General features: G+C 38.9%; 1 protein-coding gene across 6 annotated transcripts in view; it reads right to left on the bottom strand.

The window, feature by feature from the left end:
• LOC149321341 (contactin-4-like) overlaps window positions 1-26,524 on the bottom strand; it is a 700,468-nt gene that overhangs the window by 371,878 nt on the left and 302,066 nt on the right. For all 6 annotated transcript variants that reach the window (XM_089519801.1, XM_089519827.1, XM_089519837.1 and 3 more), the window contains one exon: window positions 22,153-22,293. In XM_089519801.1, coding sequence (XP_089375927.1) covers window positions 22,153-22,207 — 55 coding nt within the window. In that variant the 5' untranslated portion in view covers window positions 22,208-22,293. The remainder of the gene's footprint in view (window positions 1-22,152; window positions 22,294-26,524) is intronic.

Genomic DNA, 26,524 nt, shown 5'->3' with positions numbered 1-26,524 from the left:
TGAAGTTTCACTGTAAATGGTGTTTATTATCAGTGGGGAAGACAGCTTAGCGTCACCTGATATGCAGGGATTTTGAAGTCAGCAGCTGTGCCTGATGTCACTTTTTACTTGTTTCGTCTCAGTGGGCAAAATGTCAGCACACACTCCACTGAAAAATTAATCACTCCAGACACTGCAGCATTATTTGAGGATGAATCTAGCATAATCTTAAATATTGCTGATGCACAGGGAAAGAAAAGATGAGCACCATTGTGACTTAGGCAGAATGATTAAAGCACACTTACTTACCCACCCATCCACCCACTTCTGAATTTAGCCATGCACACTGAATGTATAACCCTGAGTCATCTTAGCTCAGGTAGATTGCAGATTTAAGCTATCTTTTTCCCCATGCTATTTCTGTTAGCTTGCAACATGATAAAATGTAGGGTAGTAACATGAGATACTTTTTGATATTTTCCTGCTTGACTTATTTCAGAAAGAAGCACATTCTTAAGTGCTTCAGATTGCTAAAGATACAAGTCTCAGATGTGAAGAAGGGACTTTCAAGAGTTCTTGTTAAGTTTTTGGTGAAATATCAACACACTATTTCATATAAACATCCCTGACTATATACTGAGTTTCAAAGGCTACATGTCAGGTGAAGATAAAAAGAAGTTGTTCTGACTAAAATAAAAATGCAAGTTGTGTTTACTAGAAATATCTGTAACGATCCCACCAAAACATGATGCCTTGTGCTATTGATTTTACTTGAAATGATAGGTCAGACTGTACTTATATACTGGAGAGGATTCCAGACTCTGGAGTTCATCAATGAAGTTAATTAAGGGTCCACAAACACTGCCCAGAATTTTTCATCTTTTCCCCAATTTAAAAATGAAAATAACAGCACTACATGACTGTGTTGCTTCCTTTTCAGAGGCACAACCTACTACAAATGTGATTTTGAAAGTATGACCACCCGTCTATATCCATGGTTTCCACATCCATGGATTCAGTCATCCATAGCCTGAAAAAAAAAATGTAAAAAGCAAAATTTGATTTTGCCATTTTATATAAGGGACATCATTTTTCTACACCATTGTATATAATGAGACTTGAGCATACATGTATTTCGGTATCCATCAGGGGAGAGGGGCCCTGCAACCAAACCACAGAGGATACCAAAGGCCTTCTGTATTCAGAAAACAGCAACATTTCCTCTGCCACCCCCCAGCCCATTAGCAGCATGGATTTTGCTGTCTTTCACCCCTGGGGGGATACTTAGAAACCTGATCATTGTGGATTTTGAGTGGAAATGTTCCAACAGACATTTGCAACAAATTTGTGAACAGGAATTTTGTAACTGATTGGAACTCTGCTTTCTGAATGAAGAAATAAAATGCCTCCTCCTCAACTATGTAACTGCTGATAGACTTATGGTTTGGTATTAACTCCAAGAGTGTGTTGGAAAAAGTGAACTGCAATCCACAAAAATCATTCCAAAATAGATGTCTTAATGGTTCTTCTAGATTCCTTCTCTCCTTGTACCAACCCCTTCACTTTTTTATGCTGTGACAGACTAACATGACTTGCTCTTTGAATGGAGCAAGGTACACCTTAGATTTTTACTCAAGCAACAACGAGCATATCTGGCTGCCATAGGAAGCCAGGGCACTGGAGGAACCCTGGGTTTCCATGGCTAACCCAGCATTCTTGCTCCTACCTTCCAATCACCCTGGAATGCAACAGTCACAGTTAAACTAGCCAAGTACTTCATTCCGTGGTTTCTTTTCTTTTCTTTTTTACATTGGAACATGGAAGTGGTTGGCCATTTGACTTGTTTGTCTCTCAAAAAATCAGAGAAACCAGCTTTTAAACAACCATCAAATTCTTCCTCTGGCTTGCTAGGGAAGAAACAAGTCAAATTGTTGCAAAATTCTGATGTTCCAAGACATAAAACAATAACCCAAATTCAGTCCATAGGTTAGAACAATAGAATCATAGCGTTGGAAAAGACCACAAGGGCCATCCTATCCAACTTCCTACCATGCAGACAATTCAAAGCATCCTCAACAGATGGCCATCTGGCCTCTGTTCAAAAACCTCCAAAGAAAGACTTCACCACTCTCTGAGGGAGTGAGTTCCACTGTCATACAGCTCTTACTGTCAAGGAAGTTCCTCCAAATGTTTAGGTACAATTTCTTTTCCTGTAGCTTGCATCCATTGTTTCATGTTCTAGTCTCTGGAGGAGCAGAAAACAAGCTTGTTCCATCCTCAATATGATTCCCTTCAAATAATTAAACAGGGCAATCATATCACCTCTTGACCATCTCTTCTCCAGGCTAAACATACCCAGCTTCCTATGTCTCTCCTGTAGGGCCCTTCACCATTTTGGTCACCCTCCTCTGGACATGCTCCAACTTGTCAAGATCCTTTTTAAATTGTAGTGCCCAGAACTGGACACAGTATTCCAGGTGAGGCCTGAACAAAGCAGAACAGAGTGGCACTATTACTTCCCTTGATCTAGACACTATACTTCTATTGTTGCAGCCTAGAATCATATTGGTCTTTTTAGCTGCCGCATCACACTATTCACTCATGTTCAACTTGTGGTCTGCTAGGACTCCCAGATCCCTTGTTAAGCCAGGTGTCCGCCATCCTATATCTATGCATTTCTTTTTTTTAACCTAAGTACAGTACGTTACATTTCTCCATGTTGACATTTATTTTGTCAGTTTTGGAGCTGGTTTCTAATCTATTTTGGGTATTTTGAATCCTCTCCTCTGGGGTATTAGCTACTCCTCTTAATTTTGTGTCATCTGCAAATTTGATGAGCATGTCCCCTATTCTATCATCCAAGTCATTGATAAAAATGTTGAATAGCACTGGGCCCAAGACAGAATCCTGTGGCATCCCACTGGTCACTTTTCTGAGCACTCTCTGGATTTGGCCGGTCAATCAATTAGAAATCTACCAACAGTTGTATCGTCTAGCCCACATTTTACTAGCTTGTTTGGGGACCTTGTCAAAGGCCTTAATGGAAACAAGATATGGTATGTCCACAGCATTCCCTTCATCTACCAAGCTGGTAACTGTATCAGAAGAAGAACATACTACAGGAACAATAAGAAATAAAAGGATTGTGGAAACAATACACAGAAGAGCTATATAAAAGAGATGATAAAATGAATGACACATGGACAGAAGAACCATATGAAGATGAACTGCAAATTCTAGAAAGAGAGGTGGAAGCTGAAATAAGAGAAATGTGGAAAAACAATAATCAGAAACAAATGATATTTCAATTGAACAAATATGGAAAACAAAATGATGGCCAACAAACTGGAAACAATATATATTCCTACACACAAAAAGGCAATCCAAAATACTGCACTAACTACAAAACCATAGCATTAATTTTTCACACATGCAACATTCTGTTTAGAACTCTGTTTAGAACCAATCATCTATGGAAAGAGAAATTCCAGAGGTGCAAGCAGTGTACAGGAAAAGAAGAGGCACTAGGGACCACATTGCAATCATACAATGGCTAATGGAGAGCACCCAGAAATTTCAGAAGACCAGCGCCTTATAGACTATAGCAAAGCCTTTGACTGTATAGATCACAAAAAGCTATGGAAAGCTCTTAAAAAATGGGAGTACCAATACACTTGATGGTCCTGATGAGAAATCTGAATCATCCAGACCACTGTATTTGACCAGCACTATGTATGGAGGTGAGAGGTAGCCAGTGAAGAAAACAGATAAAAACAAAACCAACTCATTTGAGATGTAGTGCTAGAGAAGTGTGCTGAGGATACTGTGGACAGTCAAAAAGACAAATAAATGGGTTCTAGGACAGATCAAGCCTAAACTGTCCCTGGAAGCCAATATGAAGGAACTTAGACTGGCCACATCATAAGAAGGTGTGGTTCATGAGAAAAGACAATAATGCTAGGAAAATGAAGGGTAGCAAAAAGACACATATACTAAATATTAGATGGACGAACTCAATCAGTGAGGCCTTAGTTTGCAGTACCTAAACAGAACAGTGGAGGATAAGGGGGTTTGGAGATGTATCATACAGAGGGTCACCATAAATCGTGGTCAGCTCAGTGGCAGTTACCAACAACAAAGTTATAATCTTAAATTGTTTTCACCACCATTATTTCTTTCCTACTCAACAACCTGCATTCTGGAACTTGTGTGCACCAGATAAATTCCAAGGTAGTTCCTACCATGTCCGTTCTACTTGCCCTGAGATCTCTATGCCTGGTGATCTGGGACTTTTCTTTCAAGCCTTTTTCCGATTAACTTTAAAGCAGTTATTCAAAGAAAGTGAAATGCTAGAAAACATGTATCCAAGAAGAAGCCTGTTCAGTCTATGAAACCTGTATTCATAGCCATGAACTTGTACTTATCCTGAATTTATATCCTGCATAACCTTTTTTTATTGCAATGCTGAAGGTGACTAAGTTATCAAGGTCAGTACAGAAAAGCTTCATAGCACAGAAGCTCCATTTCTATGACAACCAGGGGGCAGAGAGACAATATCCCGTCTGAGCTTCATTTCTTTTGTCACTTTCATGAGCCTGACCTCTTTGTGCCATTGCATCATTTTTAGTTATTAAAAGTTAAAACATAAATGGCTGAACAGCCACAAGCTGGTTAACCACTATACTCTTTCCCTTTGGCATTGTACTAAGATGGTAATGTCACAGATAACACATGTGCTTTATAATGGAGGTTGAAGTGGTTTTGCTTAAAATTTTAAAATCAACCATAAAAGCGCTCAAGCCTTCTGCCGTGTGTGTGTGTGTGTGTGTGTGTGTGTGTGTAGGCATCTTGTTTTCTCCATCATGCTTTTGGATAGCAGTGCTGCTCCTCCCCCCCAATGTTCAACCCAGGTGTCTGAGGCACACCAGATATTCAAATATATATATATATATATATATATATATATATATATATATAGAGAGAGAGAGAGAGAGAGAGAGCGCAACAACAGAAGTGGGGATGACTTAAATTGTTTTTCCCTTAGCTTCAAGTTTCTCTAAAAAAAGGAATCAGTGGGGGTTTGGACCCAACCACAGCAATTGAGCCAGCATGGCATAGTAGTTTGAGCATTGGACTACAACTCTGGGGACTCATCCATGGAAACTCACTTGGTGAGTCACTTGCTCACACTTGGGCAAGTCACACTCTCTTAGCCTCAGAAGATTATTTATTTTATTTATTTATTTCAATATCCTGCCTTTCTCCCAAATGGGATTCAATGAGGGATACAATAATTCAAAACGACAAAATAATTTAAAAAGACAGAAGTAAAACCGTTAATTTACAAAAGTTAAAAAAATATTATTGATAAGATGGCAATGACAATCCCCTCTGAAGAAACATACCAAGAAAAGCCCACTATAGGGTCACCATAGGTCACAAACAACTTGAAGGTATGCAACAACAACAAACGGCAGTTTATGGTCCTGGGTGAGAAAAGCGTGGCAGTTAAGCTTTGGGGAACAAAGTTAGCCTTCATTACACATGCAGATTAAAACCTCCTCCTATCTTAAGAAAGCTGTGTTCTGCACACATTTTGAAACAGGCATAGAAAATTCCTGAATAAATTTGTCAAGAACAAATAAAAGTGTTTCTCATAAGTTACTACCCAGCTTTTGGAATTGGGTTCCAGGTGACAACTGCACAGAATTCTTAGTTTTGTGTTATTCTACCCAACTGAGTGTCCTGAGTGATAGAAATGTCACTTTCTGGACAGATAGAATTGATGGCAAATACTCTTTCTCTTCTTAAAACACACAGTGTTGGTTTTAGGGAGGTTTGCCTCTGTCACACTTAACCTCTCACTTGGAATCAGGAAAAGGAAAGCTGAGTTTCACAGCAATAAGACATGTGTTGTTGAAATTATATCTCGGTTCTCCTTAGCTCCACCACAAATGAGCTACAATTATTTGGACCTAAACTCAAGGTCTTCTGCTCCTGAGCAGGTCCTTATCATAGCAAAGAGTCTTCTTACTCCTGAAAAATCTGATGCCTGCCACTTGTTGGTCCAGGGAACAAGAGGTACATAGGTGAATGAAAGTGACACTGGCTATTTTTTATTCATTCAAATTTAAAAACTCATTTAAAAAATAAAATAAACCCTGGGAAGCTCACAATCAGTCTCTCCTGAGTATGCACATTTGTAATATTACAAATAAATAACAAGCAAAACTCTGTTCAGAAAACACTTGCGATAATACCAATTTTTCAAAGCTGTATCTGTGCATATGCATGCACATACACATGTGCACACGCATGCACACACATACACATTCATTAGATTCATTTCAAAGTTTTTGCTGAAGCATTGATACAATATGTTTAAATGTACTGTTCTGATTCTTATAATCTTACCTCTACTTATGTATAACATATATGAGCGCTAATTTGTTAGTATAACTAAATTGTGAGCCAATATTTTGGTCACTTAAAATGAGAATCAGCCATATAAAGCACCATTTATTTGAAAACAACCTTTACTCTTCAAGGGCTGGTTAAAGTCTGGCACCCTACATAAGCTAATGACAGAAAGAAATATATTTGCATAGATAGCTATCACATTTTCCATCTCACTGCATAACAAATACTAATAAATTTCTGTAGTAAAATTAATGGAACTACTCCTTACTTGAATTAATGTGTATGGCTCCATTGTTATGAATAAACTTACACGAGATCTTGGAGTCCCAGTCATTTTGAAACTGCTACTTTATTATGCTCAGATAAAGGAATAACGATGACAAATACATTCTCATTAGGGCCAAGTAATAACACATTTTTATCTTGGCTATCAAATACAGCGGTATATGTACAATAATCCCTACGTTGCTGAAAAAGCAAGTTCCTTTTATATTTCATTACTTTGCTAAGTCCAATATTAGTCTTACCTAGAGTAGACACACTGACATCAATGGGATTCTAGTTATGATTCATTTACCAAGTCCCATGCATTTCAATTAGTACAATCTAAGTAGTGAATACAGGATTTTTTATTCTTTTTTTAAAAAAAGAAACACACACATACTGTTACTTGGTAGATAAGATCAAGGTCAGTGCAACAGGAAAAAATGAAAGGTGAGAGACTGGGTTCATACTCGAATATATCTGAACTAACATCGATTCTGAACATAATTATCAAGAAAGCTGCCATATAAGAATGTTAGTATTATGAAATCAAAGCGGTGGAAGGGATTGCAAAGGTCATTTATTCCATCCCTTACCATGTTGAAATACAAAAACAAAGCATTCATGTAAGCTGCTCTAAGAGCCTTTAGGTCTGAAGGGTGGGGTATAAATACCATAAATAAATAAATAGGAAATGGACATGAAATCTCTGTTTAAAGACCTCCAAATACGAAGACTCTACCACCTTCCAAGCCTGTCTATTTTTCTGTCCAACAGCCCACTTGAATTTCTTCCTAAAGTTTAGATGAATAATGAATTTCTGACTAAAGTTGATGGAATCTTTCTTATATTTTGAATTCACTGGTTCATTATTTTGGTCTCTGGAGCAGCAGGAATTTGCATCCCACTCCCACACAAAGGGTTGGGATGGGATGCATGGTTTGCCCACGCCAACAGGGAGACAAGATTGAAAAGATGCTTCAGCAGTTTTGCCAAGGCTGGAAGGTTTTGGGGGCATGGCCAGAGCCAACTGCTGCCCTCAGCTTCTTCACTTCAATTTTGCAGTCGACCCACCCTCCCACGACCGGTGCAGTGTGAAGTTAAATTAGTTGCTTCAGAGCTAGGTAGGAATGTTTCCCCTTTCCAAGGGCTTTTTCACCTACCCCATGCTGTTTCCAGACGGACCTTGGGAAATTGGCTTGGGTGGTGTCTAAATAGGTTGATTTGGCATCATTTGAAAGAAATTTGGATTTCAGTGAGCACCTAGGACACCGTTCGGGTGAAAGGGAAGTCTACGGAACCACCTCTTTAGGCCTTGGGACCTGGGAGGTGGAGAAAGAGACACTCCTTGGGACTACATGGAGGATAAACCCCTCCCCTTAACTCTTGGGCACTGGGAGAGGGACTTTCATGTTAGTCTTCCTGATGCAGGCCGGCCAACACATAACCCAGATTTTGGGTTACTGTTGGGGCTCAGGTGCTATCGCCCAGGGAAGGCTGTGGAAGTGGTCTCAGAGACAGACCACTGGCTGCAGCTACTCACATCCTTGGCTATTTCCCCACCGGGTTTGCAATTCTGTTAAGAAATTAATAAATAGGTCAAGTTAATATACGACCCTGTTTCCATTGTCTTCTCTTGTTATTCCTGGGGTGGATGGGCAAACAAGCTTGCTCCATCTTCTACAGGACACCCCTTCCGATACTGAGAGGTGGCTATCACGACACCTCTCAGTCCTCTCCAATAGGACCCACAATTATTTTTGAGTTATGATGAAGTGCGTGCATGTGTGTGTGTGTGTGGCCATTATGTGCAAAGAATCTCTTCTATTGCCTTCTTTATGTCACAACACTGTAGAAGTCAGAATCTAGCACTCTTAATTGTTAATCTGTACTGTCTTTCCCAGGTCAACATCCATTAGTTCTTTGAAATACACAGTTTTCTTCAAAATGGTGTTCCAAACTGTGAAGTCGAAGGCTTTCATGGCTGGCATCCATAGTTTTTTGTGTGTTTTTTGGGCTATGTGGCCATGGTATTGCACAGTTTCTTCCTGACGTTTCGCCAGCATCTGTGGCTGGCATCTTCAGAGAATGTTTGCCTGGAAAGGACTTGGCTATATATATTGTGTGATCTGGAAAGGCAGGAGTGATTTGCATGCATATTTGCATACCATGCAGCTGCGGACAAGTCTACATAGGGACCACCAAAGGCAGTGTGCACACAAGAATCAAGGAACACAAGAGACACTGCAGACTGGACCATCCAGAAAAATCAGCAGTAGCAGAACATGCCACAAACCATCCTGGGCATAAAATACTGTTTGAAAACACCGAAGTTCTGGACAACGCCAACCACTACCATGTCAGGATGCACAAGGAAGCCACTGAAATCCACAAACACCTGGACAATTTCAATGGGAAAGAGGAAACCCTTAAAGTAAACAAGGTTTGGCTACCAGTCCTGAAAGATAGCAAGATAAAGACTCAACAATGGAAATGAGAACTCTCCCAGCAGACAATGAGCACCACCAATCAGACATTAATCCTTTTGTGCAGACCCTCACAGCCTGAGGCCTGCCATTAGCAACAAACAATATGCATGCAAATCACTCCTGCCTTTCCAGGTCACACGATATATATAGCCAAGACCTTTCCAGGCAAACATTCTCTGAAGATGCCAGCCACAGATGCAGAAGAAACTCTGATAGGACATGGCCACATAGCCCAAAAAACCCACAAAAAACTATGTGTTCAGAACTGATTGTTGGGAGACATTCTTCAATATATGCCAATATAAGCCCAGTTCCATATCGTTAGCTGTTAACATGTATTGGCTTTCTCAGGTCAATGTTTACAGTATAAATGATGGGAAGGATAAAACACAGTGGTAGAAAAAGAATTCAGTAATTAATGTTTTACATTTGTATAACATATTTCTTTTGCATAGTACAGTGTGCCCGTGTTGTATGCGGGTGCGCTTTACGTGGACTTGAGTGTATGCACTCAAGCTGTGGGGAGCATGTGGGGTGCAAGGGGTGGCACATCCCATTCAAATGAATAGGGTGCACACTCGTGGCGCCCTGCATGCTCCCGCGCTGCCGCATCACTGCACACGAGCCCCATTCAAATGAATGGGGCTTGAGCATAGGCCGAATTCACCTTACGTGGGGGGGGGGGGTCCGGAACATATCCCCTGCATAAAGCAAGGGCCCACTGTATACACAAATGTGTACCATGCAAATTATGCTCCTTAGATTAGGGAGACTAGAATAAGCAATCCTACTCCCAAGCCTTTCTTCAAAAAGTCAGCATACCCCAAATGACAGCTATGGACTGCTAAAAGATAAATTCAGATCTATTATTTCATGTTTTCTTCTCTAGCTACAAAATCATCCATATGTTTTTGTTTTAATCTTCCAGCTATTTGCACTGATATTATTTTAGAAATAATTTACATGCCATAGAATGTCAGCATTCCTATTAACATGCTACTTTTCAGTGCTATTTCAGCACTCAATATAATAGTGTTGAAGTTTTTGTTACCTTTAACCCAATGCATGAGCTGTGAAATCAGCTGCTGACTCAAATGTATAAGGTTAACAGAAAGTTAACAACGTTTCACACATCAGTTCTGAAATCTCTTTTGGCAGACATTTAACTCTGCATCACCAAAGGGGGGGGGAAGTGAAGCTTCAGAATATTTTATGCGTATTGCAGTTATTTTAAAAGGAGCTTAGGAAGACAAACTACCACCGAACTCTGAAGATCACTTGATCAGACAGAAACAAAATAACAAGAAAAACAAAAAACAAAGAAACCACAATTGAGTTTCTTGATACTAGTTCACTCAATGCAACTTAGAATAGGACCTGGATGTCAGCGAGGAATCTTTTTCACCAAGAGTCACATTTTCTTACAGTAACCATCCCTGAGACAAGGATCAATGTCAAAATTAGGTAGAACTAATCAACATTTATCCATCCATATATGTCTATATACCTCTTTCCCACTCATCACCAGTACCTTCCACACTTGTCAATCACCTATTCCTGTCATTAAAACCTTCCATCATGCCACTGCTTGCTTTCTCATCCCATTCCATTCATCGTTTGTCATACACACACATTTCCTTCCCAGATACACAGTGGATATATCACCGCCATCCTTTCCAATCTGTCTTCTCCCCTGATATCTCTCTCTCTTTCACTCACATTATCATAGAATTGGAAGAGACCGCAAGGGCCATCCAGTCCAACCCCCTGCCATACAGGAAATCTCAATCAAAGCATCCCCAACAGATGGCCATCCAACCTCCGTTTGAAGACCTCCAAGGAGGGAGACTCCACTACACTCCTAGGAAGTGTGTTCCACTGTCAAACAGCCCTTACTGTCAGGAAGTTCCTCCTAATGTTGAGGTGGAATCTCTTTTCCTGTAGCTTGCATCCATTGTTCTGGGCCCTTGTCTCTGGAGCAGCAGCAGTTGTTGTTGTTCTTTCTATTTCTTTGCCATAGAACACAATGCACACCAATCTGATCAGTTTACGCGCATTGTGAAAAAGACATTAAATGAAACACTAACAAATAGATGATCTCTCTTCTGGAGTTTCCATGCAGGTGGCATGTGGATGACAGAGGAAAAGCAAGGCAGAACTTTTATTGTTGCTTTGTTGTTGTGTGCTTTCAAGTTGTTTCAAATTTATGGCAACCCTAAGGGAACTCTATAATGAGGTTTTGTAGTGCAGTGCTCAAACCACTACACCTCACTGGCACAAAGGGATTCCACAGACCAATGCTCAAGGGTCTAAATAGGAATCTCTCAACATCACTTTATGAAACCAACTTGTGAGGAATGACCATGCCCCATTAAAATGATTCCAGCCAATTTACTTCATCCAGAAACTAATTCAGCTAAGATTCCATCAGATGATATTGTTTAAATAAAGCAAAGTAGAGACTGCCCGGAATCATTAAACACAGTGAATATAAAGTAGCCCTTTTTTATAAATCTCATAACAGCCACTTAATGCTGGATTGTATTTCTCTCCCTTACAAAGAGGCATCTTCCATTTTTCTTAATCTCATCAAGGCTTCCTGCAGCTACTTGAATCCAGGCAAAAGTGTAGACATCATGTATGGAACTGGCTGATCTCAACCTACCAAGGAACTTGGCCACATCTTCAGAATGGACAAACCAAGACAAGACAAGTAACAACCAAATATTCATCCTTAGGATCTACTAAAATCATGGCATCTCAGTTGCAGCTGATAGCAGATCCTGTATCAAAACAAAATGTGTAGCAAAACAGTTGCAGTGGTTCAAAGAGTCTTCTTCCTCAACTCTTAATTGTTTATGATGTAGCAAATCTTTCACTTGATACATCTCTGTTAGATAACTGTGAATGCAATGGCAATGGAAGATTACTCTTTTTTGGTAATTATTACTGTACCATACACTTTAAAATGGACTCTGGTATGTGTTACACTTGGGAGCCGCCTTGGGTCCCTTTCTGGGAGAAAGGTGGCATAGAAATTAAATAAATAAAATCACACTGGATTTGTCCAATGTTTTCTCTGATCACTCCTCCAGTCATTCCTTCTACCATCTCATTTCCCTAAACCTATTGGAAAAACATGAGCTCTACATTCTTTAATCAGCAGCAGACTTTAAATTTATATCTGCATATTAAATGCCTTTCACCTATTATCACTTCATGTGATTCTTCCCAGTTTGGCCCATCAATGTCCCTGCACATTGAGCTGCACTGACTTCTCCTAGAAGAGCTATAAGGTGGACAGCACAACAACTTCTCTGTAACTTGCCAGAAAGTAAACAGCACAGGAGGGGCTGGCAGCATAAATCATCTTCAAGGCTAACTTTCTTTCAACACATCAAGTTTTTATATACATTTGTTAAAATCTTCTTGAGTTTCTCCACTCACCAACATAACAATATACATTCTTCTGTTCCTTTAAAATTGCTCCAAAGGATGACAGAGGCACTCTATATTTGTCATGCTGGCTTGTTTCTAGCACTCCTTGGCCCTGAATATAGGTACAGAAATATTCACCTTGTGCAAGACCAGCAATGAACCATTTTCAACAGATTCTGAGAGTCCTTTATCTGTGTGTAATCTTTTAAATGCCTCATTTGTTTAAGCTTTTTTTTAAAGGCTTTTAAAGTAAGGTAATGGGTATGCTGAACAAACAGACAAAATAGCTTACAGGTACTTTCAGCAGTAAGTTATAAACACAAGCACATACAATATGGAATTGTGATAAAGAGCCAGCTGTAATACAAATTCCTCTTTTTAAGAAAATTGTTTCTAGATATTATTTATGCATTCAGTGCCATACTTATGTATGACTACCTTTCATTCCAAGCACTGCAGGTGAAGGATTTTCTTTTTATTTCTTTTCCATAAAAGACTTTCAGAAAAGTGAAGCTGCACAATAAGTCGTATTTCCAATCTTCACTCTTTTCTCCCACTCCTGCTAAAGCACTTGGTATCACCTCTCTATTCACTTCTCTTCTCACTCTTTAGTTTTCTGGCACCTCAGGCCCAACACCTAAATACTCTTGTTTCAGCATGCCAGATGCTCAACTCCTCTTTTGAAATCCAACTGTACTTAGAAATAAAACATGAGAAGGAAGAGGACACATACCTGCACATACTCATTGTCTCTTAGACTTTCTTTCTAGTTCTTTCCAGGAGGTGAGAAAAAATATTCTTAATGCTTGCTAACTTCAAGGAAGACAGACTTCCCATCAGGGACCCAGGATCAAACTACATACTTTGGCATAACTCTTTTATAGTCCCAAGGCTAACTCATGGGTGGGGACTCCCAGTTATTATATTATGATTCATATCTGCCACTGCAAGCAAGCAGGCTTTTGGCATACAACTACTTGTCAGCAGACAGTGACCAATGGACACGTTCTATGATTGTATACTCAGAAAAGAATGTCCAGGGACAGTTTATTCTGAAATAAGGATAACCGCTAAGCAGGGGAATGAAATGGGGAAACTCATATTTTTAAAAACAAAATTATAATTTGATAATTAGTGGGGAAGAAACCCAGTTGTGACACAGCTTCTCCAGGATGAGGCTTTCTAATCCATCTGATTCAAAATTATTAACTTTAACAAAGAGGAGGAGAATGAGAACTATAGTGTTGGAATATAGTTTAACCTTTGCCATCTCCTCAGTTATAGCCCTGATCGTGCAACTACCCCACACCTACTATTTATGATGTAGAAGAAAAAAAAACCAAGCAGGTAACCTTTGCATAGCAAGGTCCAGGACAACATTAATATAACTGTGGGAAATCTCATTTTCTTAATTTAAACACCTCTTTCATCGTTGTTGTTGTGTGCCTTCAAGTTATTTCTGACATATGGTGCCCCGTCATGGTATTTTCTTGGCAAGATTTGTTTAGAATGGGCCTTTGCCTACCTCTGAGGATGAGAGCATTTCACCTGCCCATTGGAATTCCTTGACTGCAGAGAGATTTAAACCCTGGCCTCCAAAGTTGTAGCCCAATGCTCAAACCACTACACATGCTGGTTTTCAGGTTATTGTATTCCTTAACTTTCATTCAGGCCAAACATGCCCATCCCGTATATGGTTCTAGGCAAGTTCTTAAAGGCACAGTAGCTTTCCAATAAATTTAACTGCAGTAAGATGTTGCATAGATTTTAAACATGATAAGGTATGTTTACATTTATATACATAGACAATTTGGGGGGGGGGAGGATGTGAAGTGTGATATAGCAGTTCTAAAGAACATCTATTAAATCAATGTACATAACTTCTAAGACACTATAATGAGAACAATTTAATGTAGCAGCCCTTGTGCACAATTGAAATATGATTTAATGGTTGTTATTTTCAAAACAACATGAAATAAGAATGCAAAGCACATAATGCTTCTTTTAAGAAACAAAGTCTTTCATAATTTAAAACATAAAAGAAAAATGATGGTACTTCTCTATAGAAGATTTCTTGGCTTAGACACCTTAGATGTTTAATTAAGTTGGAAATCTCCAAGTTCTATTCAGATGCTGACTGCTGGCTTGTTAATTAGTTGCCTCTTTCATTGATTAGCAACTTAAGCAGTACTCAGTTATAAATGGCTGTAATGCTTGCCTTGTTTCAGAGTCTAATTAATATGAAATAGACTGTTTAACAACTGGTGTCGCCAAATTATTTATGCTGCTAAATCTGTGTATTGTGTTGGTAATCAACAACAAAAGCACAGAATAAAAATAAGAATATCTAGCTGAAGCACTATGCTAATGAGTGGGTTTCACTGTCAGAATTTATAGCAAAACTTTTGAAAAGTTACCATAATTATAGAGACAGCATTCGCTGCCTCTGAACAGCTATTGTTTAATTTCAGAAGAAAGGATGCCACAATATTTAATGCACCCATTAATAAATTGCCATGAAGCAATGGACACAATTAACTGGACTTTTTCCACCGTTAACCCTATTGAGTGAACCAGGAGCTAGGCAAGGCAGACAGAATTGCAAAACTGTATTCTCCTCTAAAACCAAAAGTTGCACCACATCTAAGGCCTTGCTTTTTATACACTATCATTACAGAAGTAATAAGCATGCTACTTGCCTAAACCCAGAAACTCTAGCAATGGAAATGTGCACACAGAATGTTCTTTTGGCAGAAGGAATGGGTTATTTCTAGCTATTTCCAACCCCCCTGCAGCCCTTTTCTGCCCTGAATGTTATCTGGACAGCAGAGAAAAAACTCAAGAATAGTATGAAAAGTAGTTTGGATGCTTGGTTTGGGAGTAATGTGGACCGCTGAAGGAAGGCTGAAGCAGCAAACACAGAGACGCCTGGAGAAGCCTCTACTAGAACTAGGAGAGCTCTTGTTTGTTGTAAAGCAAGTCTGGATCCATCCAGGGATGTAATTCTTCACTATGCGTCTTCCCAAAGAGAGTGATGTGTAATTTCAGCAATTTTCTTTCCAATGTGAGAAAATCTTCAAAAACCAGTTTCCAAATAATATTTGAAATTCAGGACTTTGTCCACATTGTTTTGCACAGAAAATAGCATTTTGTTTTCTGAAAATAATATTTCAGTTCAGAAATATTAATTCCTATGCAGAAAATGCTTATTTCTATACAAATCAATGATGTGTGTATTTTATGCAGAAAAAAAATCCCAATTACAACATTGTATGCTCAAGAAACAGCATTTTCTGTATGGAAAATAGTATCTCCACAGAGAAATATTAATCCACGTGCAGAAAATGCTGGTTTCTTTGCAAATCAACTATGTGCAAATTTTGCACATACAGTAAATCCCCAACTACACATGAGCTGTGCTGAAAACAGCATTTATAGTGTGGGCAAAAAAGATATACGCCCTACTGATTGCGGGTGTGCATAAACCAAAATCACATCTTTTCCATGGTGTTCAAATATGCGTTGAGAATGCCGCTTAATCCAATTTCCTTGTGTTCCCTTACTAATCAGGACTAGCACCACAATTATTTTGGCCCACCATTTCCTTGTTTTTGTGGGTGCCTCCATTTTCTCTATATGTGTGTGTGTGTGTGTGAGTGAGAGATACTGAATGTCTGTACTGTTTTAATGTCTTAATAAATGTTACATGCATATTGTTTAAAACCAAATTTGGTGTCTCAATGTCTGTCTCAGTCCTGCTTGGGTAGGTTCAGAAGGAAGGAGATTTCCACCATACGCTCTCAGCATAAACAGGTTGCCCTTACAAACTTGTCAAAATGCCATGTAGACAGGGTGCCACCATTTTGACGTACTGAGTATGTACTAGGGTTAGGGAGCATCTGAAAAGGATGCTCCCAGGCAACCCTAGCACTTACTGAGTACATGCTTTTTGGCCCATCTCTACAGGCCCAATGTCAATCTGTTTTCCTACTTATAGCAATAGAGCAATACACCTCCACCAGGCTTGGAGTGGGACAAATTCAAATGTTTAGTTAACAGATATATAACAGAATAAACAGGTTATAGTTGGCACCAGGGAATATTCCTATTTATTTTCTAAGTCCAGTCACACCGAATCCCCATTAACATCTTCTCTTATTTTGAAACATGAAAGCAATTAAAGTGAGGTCATATACTCCAGCTTTATTGCAGTACCAAATATTGAGTGCATTTTTATATTCTGTCTCTAGTTTTAAATAGAGATGTGTCAAATGACAGGATTAAAATTGGTTCCTTGAAAATTGAAAGACACAGTGATTAGAATTTTAAAAGGCATTTGAAGATGCTTTAATTTTTACACTTCACCTCCACAGAAACTGATTTAATAAGAAATAAAGGGAAAACCTCAAAAAGGAAGATGCTAGCTATTCTTAATATATCACACAACTCTGAAAGAAACAGCCTATTATTGTTTCTTGTAATTTAATTTAATTTAATTCACCCTGTGTTTCTGCAGAAAGGTCTCTTCTTGCATCTACATATAAAAAAGATACAGTAGTTGAATAACCATAAGGCAGGGGGCATAGTACAATGTTAAAAATCTTTAGTTAATACAGCAGTTTCTAGAGTCAAATCCTGGCATTAAAACTAGTACTAGATGATGATGAATAGTTAGTGAATCAAAAGGGTGAGACCTTGGGGAGTAGACCTAGGTCTCAAACTTTAATTCTTAGTTGATGTCTCATTTGCTTAAATTGATATTTCCTACTTTATTCTAGGTCTCTTTCACACTACAGAACTATTATACTTTGATATCATCTTAACTGTGATGGCTCCATTGCACGGAATCCTGGATATGTAGTTGTTGGGAATATTTAGAATTTTCAGTGAAAGAGTACTAGTGCCTCACCAAACTATCAACTGTGTAGTCTGAGAAGGATCGATAATAAAACAGTACAGTAGTTGCATATCAGATAATATAAAATAATGTATTTTCTATGGTACGGGTGGAGAACATGTGGCTCTCTAGATGCTGTTGGAAAATAACTCCCATCATCCATCACCAGTATCTAGGCTGATTAGAACTGGTGGGAGTCACAGTTCAACAACATTTGAAAGGCCTCACCTATTCTCTGCAGCAACAATGAACTAACAAGGAATTGTATGGCATTTTAGGAATAGGGACTTAATTGTATGATGAGCTTTGTTAGCCAGAATTTCTATGACTGATCTGAGGCTGTTCCTAATAGAAAAGTAATGCCACAATGAACAAATTTTTTCTTGTTGGAATAGAATAAATACTATGATTTGAGGAAGATATTAATATTCTGCCACTTTTGCATCAGAATTAATCAGCATGGGTCACTTCCTATTAATGCTTCTTGTCAATGTCCGAAGCCACACTAGGAAAAAGAGGCATCCAGAACAGACTTTGCATGATATTAAGAAAGCAAATTAAGATGTGTGTGTGTGTGCGCGCACGTGCACACTTATGGTTTTGTGTTGTTCTTGTTGCTGTTATTATTCCCTATTTCTCTTTCCCTCTCCAGTTTCTACTTGGTGGAGGAAACCAGAGTAGATTGCCTGGGAAAAAACAATATGCATTGTGCCCAGTGAGTCCCGGAAATATTAAGACAATACTACAGAGCTTGAAGCAATCTTTTTCCAAAATAGGAGACAGAGAGAGATATTGCATTACCTGTTCTGTAACACTGTATAGAACAGTAAAGATCAGAGGGTGAGAAGGACTGAATCAGCTCCAAGTAAGAACATATTCACTGGCAGTCTATTAGTACAGGACTAGCCCCCCCCCCCCCCCCCCGCCTACACCAGTTTTTATGATGAATGTCCTCTGGCATTTGCTGTTTTTGAAGGATGCTGAAGCCAGAAGCCAATCCCTTCACCTCATCCTCAAACTACTCGCCAGGGTTCCCCACCATTACTCTTCTTCCTTCAGTGCCTGAGCTTAAATCTATCTATTTAGTAACTCACCCTGAACAATTTCCCATCTCACCTCCCTGAACTGAAACCAATCATAGACTATACATTACGCTTGCAGCTGTCATATTTCTCCCTGCTGGTGTGATAACTGTCCTTCTTTTGTTCCATGTCTGCCCTGTCCTGTCTTGTCACTTTTTTGTGACAAGACTTGGCTACATTATGTGTATGGTTGCCAACATATTGGAATACCACTTACACCTGGCAGACTTGAACAATGAAAGACAAGTGTGCTAGTTGGGGGATAAATAAATGAATTATTAAAATAATGATTGAGGGTTGGTGTTTCTTAAAGGAATTTCCTTGGCATATACTTAAAGACTAAGGGGCTGAACAGACCACTCCTAAGAGGCAGCTCTGAGCCATCCCTGGAAGACCTGGGTTGGGGACGTGGCAGCCACATGACACCCCCCAACCCAGCAGGTCCATGGCGCAAAAAGAAGCCGGAAAAAGTGGCTTCTTTTTGTGCCACGAAAAGGGTGCCACAGCTGCCACCATAGTGGCTCTTCTGTGGCTCTTTGGCGCAGCGCATTTACATGCTGCTCCAAAGACGCGACGTGATGCCACCCTCTATGTGGTGCAGTGGAGTGCGTGGCGTGATGCTGGCGGCAATCACACCAGCGTGTCTTGCCAGACTGTTGAGGGCCTAAGTTATACTAATTTTCTCTTTAGGTCTCAATGATGGCTGAAACAAGTAATTCAACTAGAAGAAGGGCTCTCTGTGTTTGCTGAGAGGAATAACTGTTTTCAGGGCTTGTCTGTATAAGTACAAGGGCTGGGGTCTATAAGACTGTAATTGTAGCTGCTGGTTTTAAGTTTGAAAAGACCAAATATGCAGAAGAATCAAGGAAAACCATTACTTTATTTAATTTCATTCACCACTTACGACTTTCCAATCCTGTACCTACATATCTTTGAAATAAGCAGCAACATTTCCTCTAAAGGCAGCTCAGAAAGTGGCTTGTGAGTAAGGAAATCACATTTTGAATTCAGGGTGGCAAGTAAGGAACTTCAGCTGAATAATGCAAAGATTCCCCCTATCCATCCCCAGATCAGTAGAGACACACTTGAAAACAATAAATAAAGGTTATGTGATGTGTCTTGGAGGTAAACATATGCATAAACATGTTTCAAAGAAAATGTGTGTGAGAGCAAGATGCTGTGTAGAAACATATGGGATAAATAAAACAGAAAACACACTTTATCACACTTCATCATTGTTGTAAAGTGCCGAGATGGGAGGAACATGCAAGACAGTGAAATTCACCTGCACAAGACTACTTGATTAGAGAGAAAGAAGAGAGAAAGTAACAGGACAGTTTTTAGATAGAAGCAAGATTCCAAAGGATACCATAAAATTTGTAGTTTAATTAATATAGTAGAATAAAAGTATTAAAAACAGTCATATTTAAAAAGTATCATATGTTTCAGTTTCCATCTTTCAGTGGTATTCATTGGATGGACATGAAATATTACAACGTGTCATGAACTTCTCCTGCCACTCTTCTGTTTACACTTTTCCGCCATCCATTGTGATTAAAGCAGCAAGAATGGCAATGACAGCAACAAAAAAAAATATTACGTTAGATCCTGTGCTGCTAACAAACTTTATCACATATGGTCACACTAAACATAAACACAAACACACATCCAGTCTACTTGCTTATATGATACTGGATACCCCAGTTTTCAGGGGACAGGGAAATAATAAAAGGTATTTTTATAGAGCCTAATGAGAACTGAAGCTATTTTATGGACAAAAAACATTGACTGACAAGAATGAGGAATGAAAAACAGTGACTCCTGGAAAAGGACACTTGAAGTAAGCAGCAAATGCTACAGCTATTTTATGAGGAAAGTGACTGCTCAGTTGGAAGCTCATGCCCTTGTCTCATTTATAAACACACAGACCACTCATTCTCATAGCTCTTGAAGTTTCTGTTCAAGAGAACCACTAAATTTCTTATATTGTAATAAGGTACAGATAGCCCCTTCATCTACAAATAAGAAAATGGAGGGTTGGCTGACATTTGTATTCCTGGATGCCTAGAGCCAGAAACTGAAAAATCTGCATGCCAAAACATAATAGTCTATTCTATTTTAAAATTAAGTATGACGATAAATGCCAACTCTTGGAATGGTATGAGAATAAAAGAGCCCACAATCCACAAAATAAAAGTTAAATAAACAACAACAGCAGCAGCAGCAGCAACAACAACAACTTTTAAAAGGATGAAGATAACCCTAGGAATGCCAATAAGTAAAGAATTCTGTTAACAGAAGAATGCTGCCAGACACTGCATTGGAAAATGGCTTTCCTCTCTTACATCTTGTAAGGTATCAGCTCAGCCCCTTTGCAAATATGCTCCACAGTGCTTTGGTGTGATTCAGCTAGCAAATTTTGAGTAATTTATGAAACTTTAACACACTTTGAAAAATCTAAATTACAAAATCGCCATATATAACATGTTTTTTCTGTTGTGTGCCTTCAAATCATTTATAATTTATCATGATCCTAAAGCGAGGGTTTTCTGGGGCTGGGAGTTTGATTCACCCAAAATGAACCAGTGGCTTTTCATGATTGTGTGGGGAATTGAATGCTTGTCTCCACAGTCATAATCCAACATGCAGACTATAATTCCTTGCTGGATCTACACCTGATGCACTAGAAAAATATATACTCCCTTGTATCTAGACATTAATCCCAGCTAGACAGCACTCACTGAATGAGTGAAACTTGGCAAGCTGATACTTACATAAGCCCCATTGAATCAACAGGCATACTCTAGATGTAACTTCGTATATCCAATGTAACCTAACTGGTACAGCAGCATCACTATTATTTATGTCAAGCATTCAATTTGTAGCTGTATCACTTCCTGGCGGAGGGCACCTCCCAGTTCGAAAGAGGTTTTAATTGGGCATAGAATTCTTAGTGAGGGGAAAAAATGGATCTTTGTTAACAAACCGTTTGTGAATTTAAATGTGCAGAATACAATGATGTAAAGTAACTTAAATGTAGCTGTGAAAAAGGTGTAGAAAATATTATAGAAGGAAGATAAAAACTTGCTCTGGCAAGAGTTGAGAGAGATGGATTCTATGATCTACTTGATTTTTAACTGGAACTTTGATATGCACCAGGCAGAGCCTGATGCAAAAGACTTATATTTAAGAAACTCTACTTCAGGCAATAGCTTTAAACAGCAGGACCAAAAAAGACAACAGGGGGAAAAAGTACTCCTGGTTACCCAATTCTTTCTTCATTTTGACACTATGAATTTAACAGGATCATCCTATCCTTGCTAAACTACTGGAAGTCAGGAATCCAACTGATCTAATACAAACTGCTGAGGGATCTCTCAAATACAGTCAACCCTCTCCCTAATTCACCCCTGGTCTATTCAAGTCTCTTGGTTAAGTGCAGGTCAAGAAGCACAACTTAATTTGGTGCTGTGTCATTGGCATATGAAATGCTGTGTCCTTTTAGATTAATGTGTAACATTACAGTGGCATTTAAAAATCACAAATAAAGGGGGAACAAAAAAGTTTAAAAATGACACTTTACCTGCAAGGCACAACATGAACGATTGCAGCACAAGCAGTTCCCATAGCAACCTCATTTTCAGTTCCCGAGGTCAAAGGAGGCCGGAGTCCAATACGTAGCGATTAGAATGCTGCTTCTTTTAAGTTATATCCAATCTTCAATCTATAGAGATACAAAGAGAAATATTACAATGAGATTTAGGATGCCACATTGTTACTGACTTTGAGATTCTCTGCCTCTCCACAACAGCTAAGGAAATTTATACATAAAAAAAGGGAGGATGCCATAACTGTTGAGTCACTTAGAAATGGTGAAGAAACCATACTGCCTTTGAAATAATAATTTGATTTTTCAGAGTTTGTATTTTAGTATCATCTGGGTGGTGATGGTGGTGGTAAAGGAAACTTTCTATGGGAATGGCTTGCTATCCACTGGGGCTTGGTTCCAGGACCCCCACAGATATCAAATTTTGTGGATGCTCCTGACCCATTATATACAGTGACATAGTAAATGGTGTCATATTACTCTCATTCTCATATTATTCATTCGTCCAATAATTGGTACTTAGTTAATTGTATATATATTTTAAAAAAACAACCTTTGAGGACTGACATCACTAGGTGTTTCTCATCCCTTACATTCTCCTTTGCTAACACTGAATTTACGTCCTTTGCAACAAGTGAAATGTTGCAAGAAGTGAAATGGTAACAAGGGTAGCCTAGAGATCCCTGTGGAGATGATAAATGCTGTTCTGTATACAAAGTCAGGGCGAGCTATTAGAGAATAGCAAGAGATCCCTTTTCTTTCTTTCTTTTTTTTGCCCAGGGAGCTAGGACACAGGCTCACTGCTCATGACCATCCAGCAAGAGAGATGGTCTAAGATTAATTGCTATTCTGTAATGCTCATCTCCTCCATGACAGTGTGTTGTCTTCCTGGTAGACTTCTGGGGCAGCTGAGGGGAGGGGGGCAACAGTCAGGAAGATGGCAAACCACTTAAACTCTTTTAGCCATTTGACCAGAAGTAATTCATTTTCAGCAAAGCATGAGTCCCTTCTGTACATACGTATTAAAGCAAGTTCCCTGATGCTCAGGCTTGAATAAGGAAGCATTCTACTGTGGCATTTTCTTTAGTGTATTTATCCTAGCTAAATCAATATAAACATCCATAATTCAGTATACATATTAAGTTGTATATCCCCACTTTATGCGATTTTAAGGAAACTGTTATTACAGTCCGTAACACTGTGTATGTTTGGGTGGAAAGAGGGTATAGAAACATCCTAATCTCTTTTAAAGTATCCACATGAGGCAGTTTTTAAGATTAAAAATAAATAACACCATCTAATCATATGTTCTCATCATTTATTAATTTTTCTGATGTCTAGTGCTTAAGGAACCTTTATGTTTACAAGAAAACTGCCTGCCTAATAGAAAATGAAATGGCATCATTAGAGGTGCCAGCCTGATTTTATAACTTAAATTTGCTCAAATTCTAAAAGTCAGGTTTAATGTGTTCAGAAGACTTAAAAACGCTTGTCTTCTGATTTGCAGACACTACCTCAAGAGAACAACTAAACCAATATTTTGGCATGCATGAGGATTAGGATAACTAGATAAGCAGAAAAGTGCTGACGAATGGAACTCAGTAACCCTTTAAACTGAATGATTACAACATCCATTATTTATTGCATAATGAACATGTCACTGGCTATTCTAGGCTATATGCATGGTTCAGCATGTCTCCTTTACAGTACAAAAAATGCCCAACAATGCACCAGCAACATTTTCAAATCAAACAGGCGTGAGACTGGAGTTAATAAAAGATAAGATAAGGTAAGATAAGGTAAGATAAGATGCAGGTAAAGAGGAAGGGAGCAGCATCATGACTGTAAGTGGAGAAACTAACATTTTTACCCATTATAATAAATGAATTTCCTTCTCTACAATGAGAGGTCTCTGCAGGAGATTTTCATTAGCACAATGGAGGGGGTTCAGTTTCCCCACTCTCCCTACCATCCTGATGCTGCTCAAGTCACATAGTTGCCATTTACATCTTTAAAATGTGCATATTTTATGTTTTCATGCATCACATTTCACTTGCCACTTAAATAGGGCAACACAGCAAGTTGAGCTTAGAATCAGTGCAGTGTGGCCTTTCTACCACAGGGAGTTCTATGCTCATATTAAGTGAATTTTACCCCATCTGTCTTAGAATGTGAAGATGATACCACTTCAGAAGTCATGTAGTAGTTTTTCACACACCCTAGGTGTCATACCAGGATAAAGGAACTGACATTCACAAGCAGGTGTCTTAACTCATCTGCTTGGAATGATATCACAGCTTTAAACTTTGCAGAATATAGGTCCTTGGCTTGGGCTCATCTTATACTATATAAGCTCACAAAATGATTTTTTGGACATAGAACTCACAGAATCATAGAACTTATGAATCTGGAGGGAAACAGCCATTAGAAGATGGAGCACTCTCTTAGTTGAATGAGCCTTTTTCTCTACACTTTTCTCCTGAGAATGAGACCTTGAATTAAATATCTCCACAATCAAAGCCTCCACTGACATGCCATAAACGGTAGAGTTGCAAAACTACTTTGTTGGGGATATAGTAGTGAAGCTGTCTAAAAGGTAGGTAAGCGAATGAATAGGATAGCTGCAGCAAAACCAATTACATTTTGTTACTCCAAAGTGATTCCCCCTTGCCACCCAGAGATGGGTAAGAAATTAATTCTGTTCCAATTTCAGTCCTAGCTTACCAAATTCTCATTTCCAGAGCATAAATATAAACTGAAACACATCCCAGCTATGACCTTTGAACTTTTCTGAACATTGTGATGCAGTTCATATATAGCATAGAGAATATCTTTTTGTGCAGCAGAGGTTGCAGCTTCCAAGGGATGCGATACATCAAATTCCCAATCTTGCATGTCTTCTGAAATCATGTAGGAAAGAGGAATTTTTATTCTAAGCTTCGAAAATCCTCAGGTAGGGAAAATGGACAATAGTAGCTACTGAATGGGCTTCAGTGGTACAGAGGTAAGCAGCTTCAGCACACATACCATGGTAGGAACATGGTAAGTAGCCTAGATCCAGCTTTTCACATCAGTTCTCATAAATGGTTTTCCTGGACAATTTCCTGAGCTGCTGAATCAATGGAACTTACATAAAGGCTGATTTATCAAGTTCCCAGTGACTTAATGAGTCTGCTGTATTTGTACCTAACAACTGGATTTAAGACATAAAAGTAATGCTACATGCACTGGTTTCAACACAAAACCTTCCCCTTACTTTCAGTGGAAATAAATATATAATAACCCACCCACCCTGTTTTACTGAAAAGCTTAGCAATTTCTTAAATTGAAAATCAAGAATGTTTTGTGAAATTCTTCTCATAAAATGAAGCCACTTGCACTTGACTCTGAACTTCTTCATACTGTAGGCTTCAAAGTGATTATGGGCCTATTCAAATTGAAGAATTATAACACTATGATTCCACTTTAACTGCAAGCACTGCATCCTATGGAAATCTGGGCTTTTGTTTGTTGAGGCACTAGAGCAATCTGGCTAAAAATTCTAAATTTTGTTGTTGTTGTTATCCACCCTTGAGTCAATCTCGATCCATGGCGACCCTATACATGAGACTCCCCAAGCTCCACTGCTCTGCTCAGGTCCTGCAAATTCATACCCATGACCTCCTTAATAGAGTCCATCCATCTAGCATATGGCTTTCCTCTCTTTCTGCTTCCTTCCACCTTCCCTAGCATTATTGTTTTTTTCCAGTGAGTCGTGCCTCCTCATGATGCTGCCAAAGTACAACAGTCTCGGTCTTGACATCTTGGTCTCCAGAGAGATTTCTGCTTTGATCCATTTGGACTCATTTGTTTGACTTCTTGGCTGTCCATGGTAACCTCAGCACTCTTCTTCAGCACCACATCTCAAATGAATTAATTCTCTTCCTATCAGCTTAACTGTCCAGCTCTCACATCCATGCAGAGTAATAGGGAATACAATGGCTTGTATAATTCTAACTTTCATACTCAGTTGTATGTGTTTACATTTTAGGATATTTTCTAGTTCTCTCATAGCTGGCCTCCCCATTCTTAGTCTTCGTATGATTTCTTGACTGCACTTCCCACTCTGATCAATATTTGATCCCAGATATGAAAATTCTTTTACTATTTCTATTTTCGCATTGTCTAGGTTGAATTTGTGAAAATTTTCTGTGGGCATTATTTTTATTTTCCTTTATGTTCAACAATAGGTCTGCCTTTGCACTTTCCTCTTTGTTCTTCCTTAGTAGTTGTTCCAAGTCTGTGATGTTTTTAGCTAGTAGTATGGTGTCATCTGTTATCTTAGGTTGTTGATATTCCTTTCTCCTAT

The sequence above is a fragment of the Sceloporus occidentalis genome, unplaced genomic scaffold, assembly GCF_023333645.1.
Source record: "Sceloporus occidentalis isolate IW3139 unplaced genomic scaffold, rSceOcc1.0.p SCAF_1, whole genome shotgun sequence".
Classification (NCBI taxonomy): domain Eukaryota; kingdom Metazoa; phylum Chordata; class Lepidosauria; order Squamata; family Phrynosomatidae; genus Sceloporus; species Sceloporus occidentalis.
This window is presented reverse-complemented; position numbering and strand designations above follow the sequence as displayed.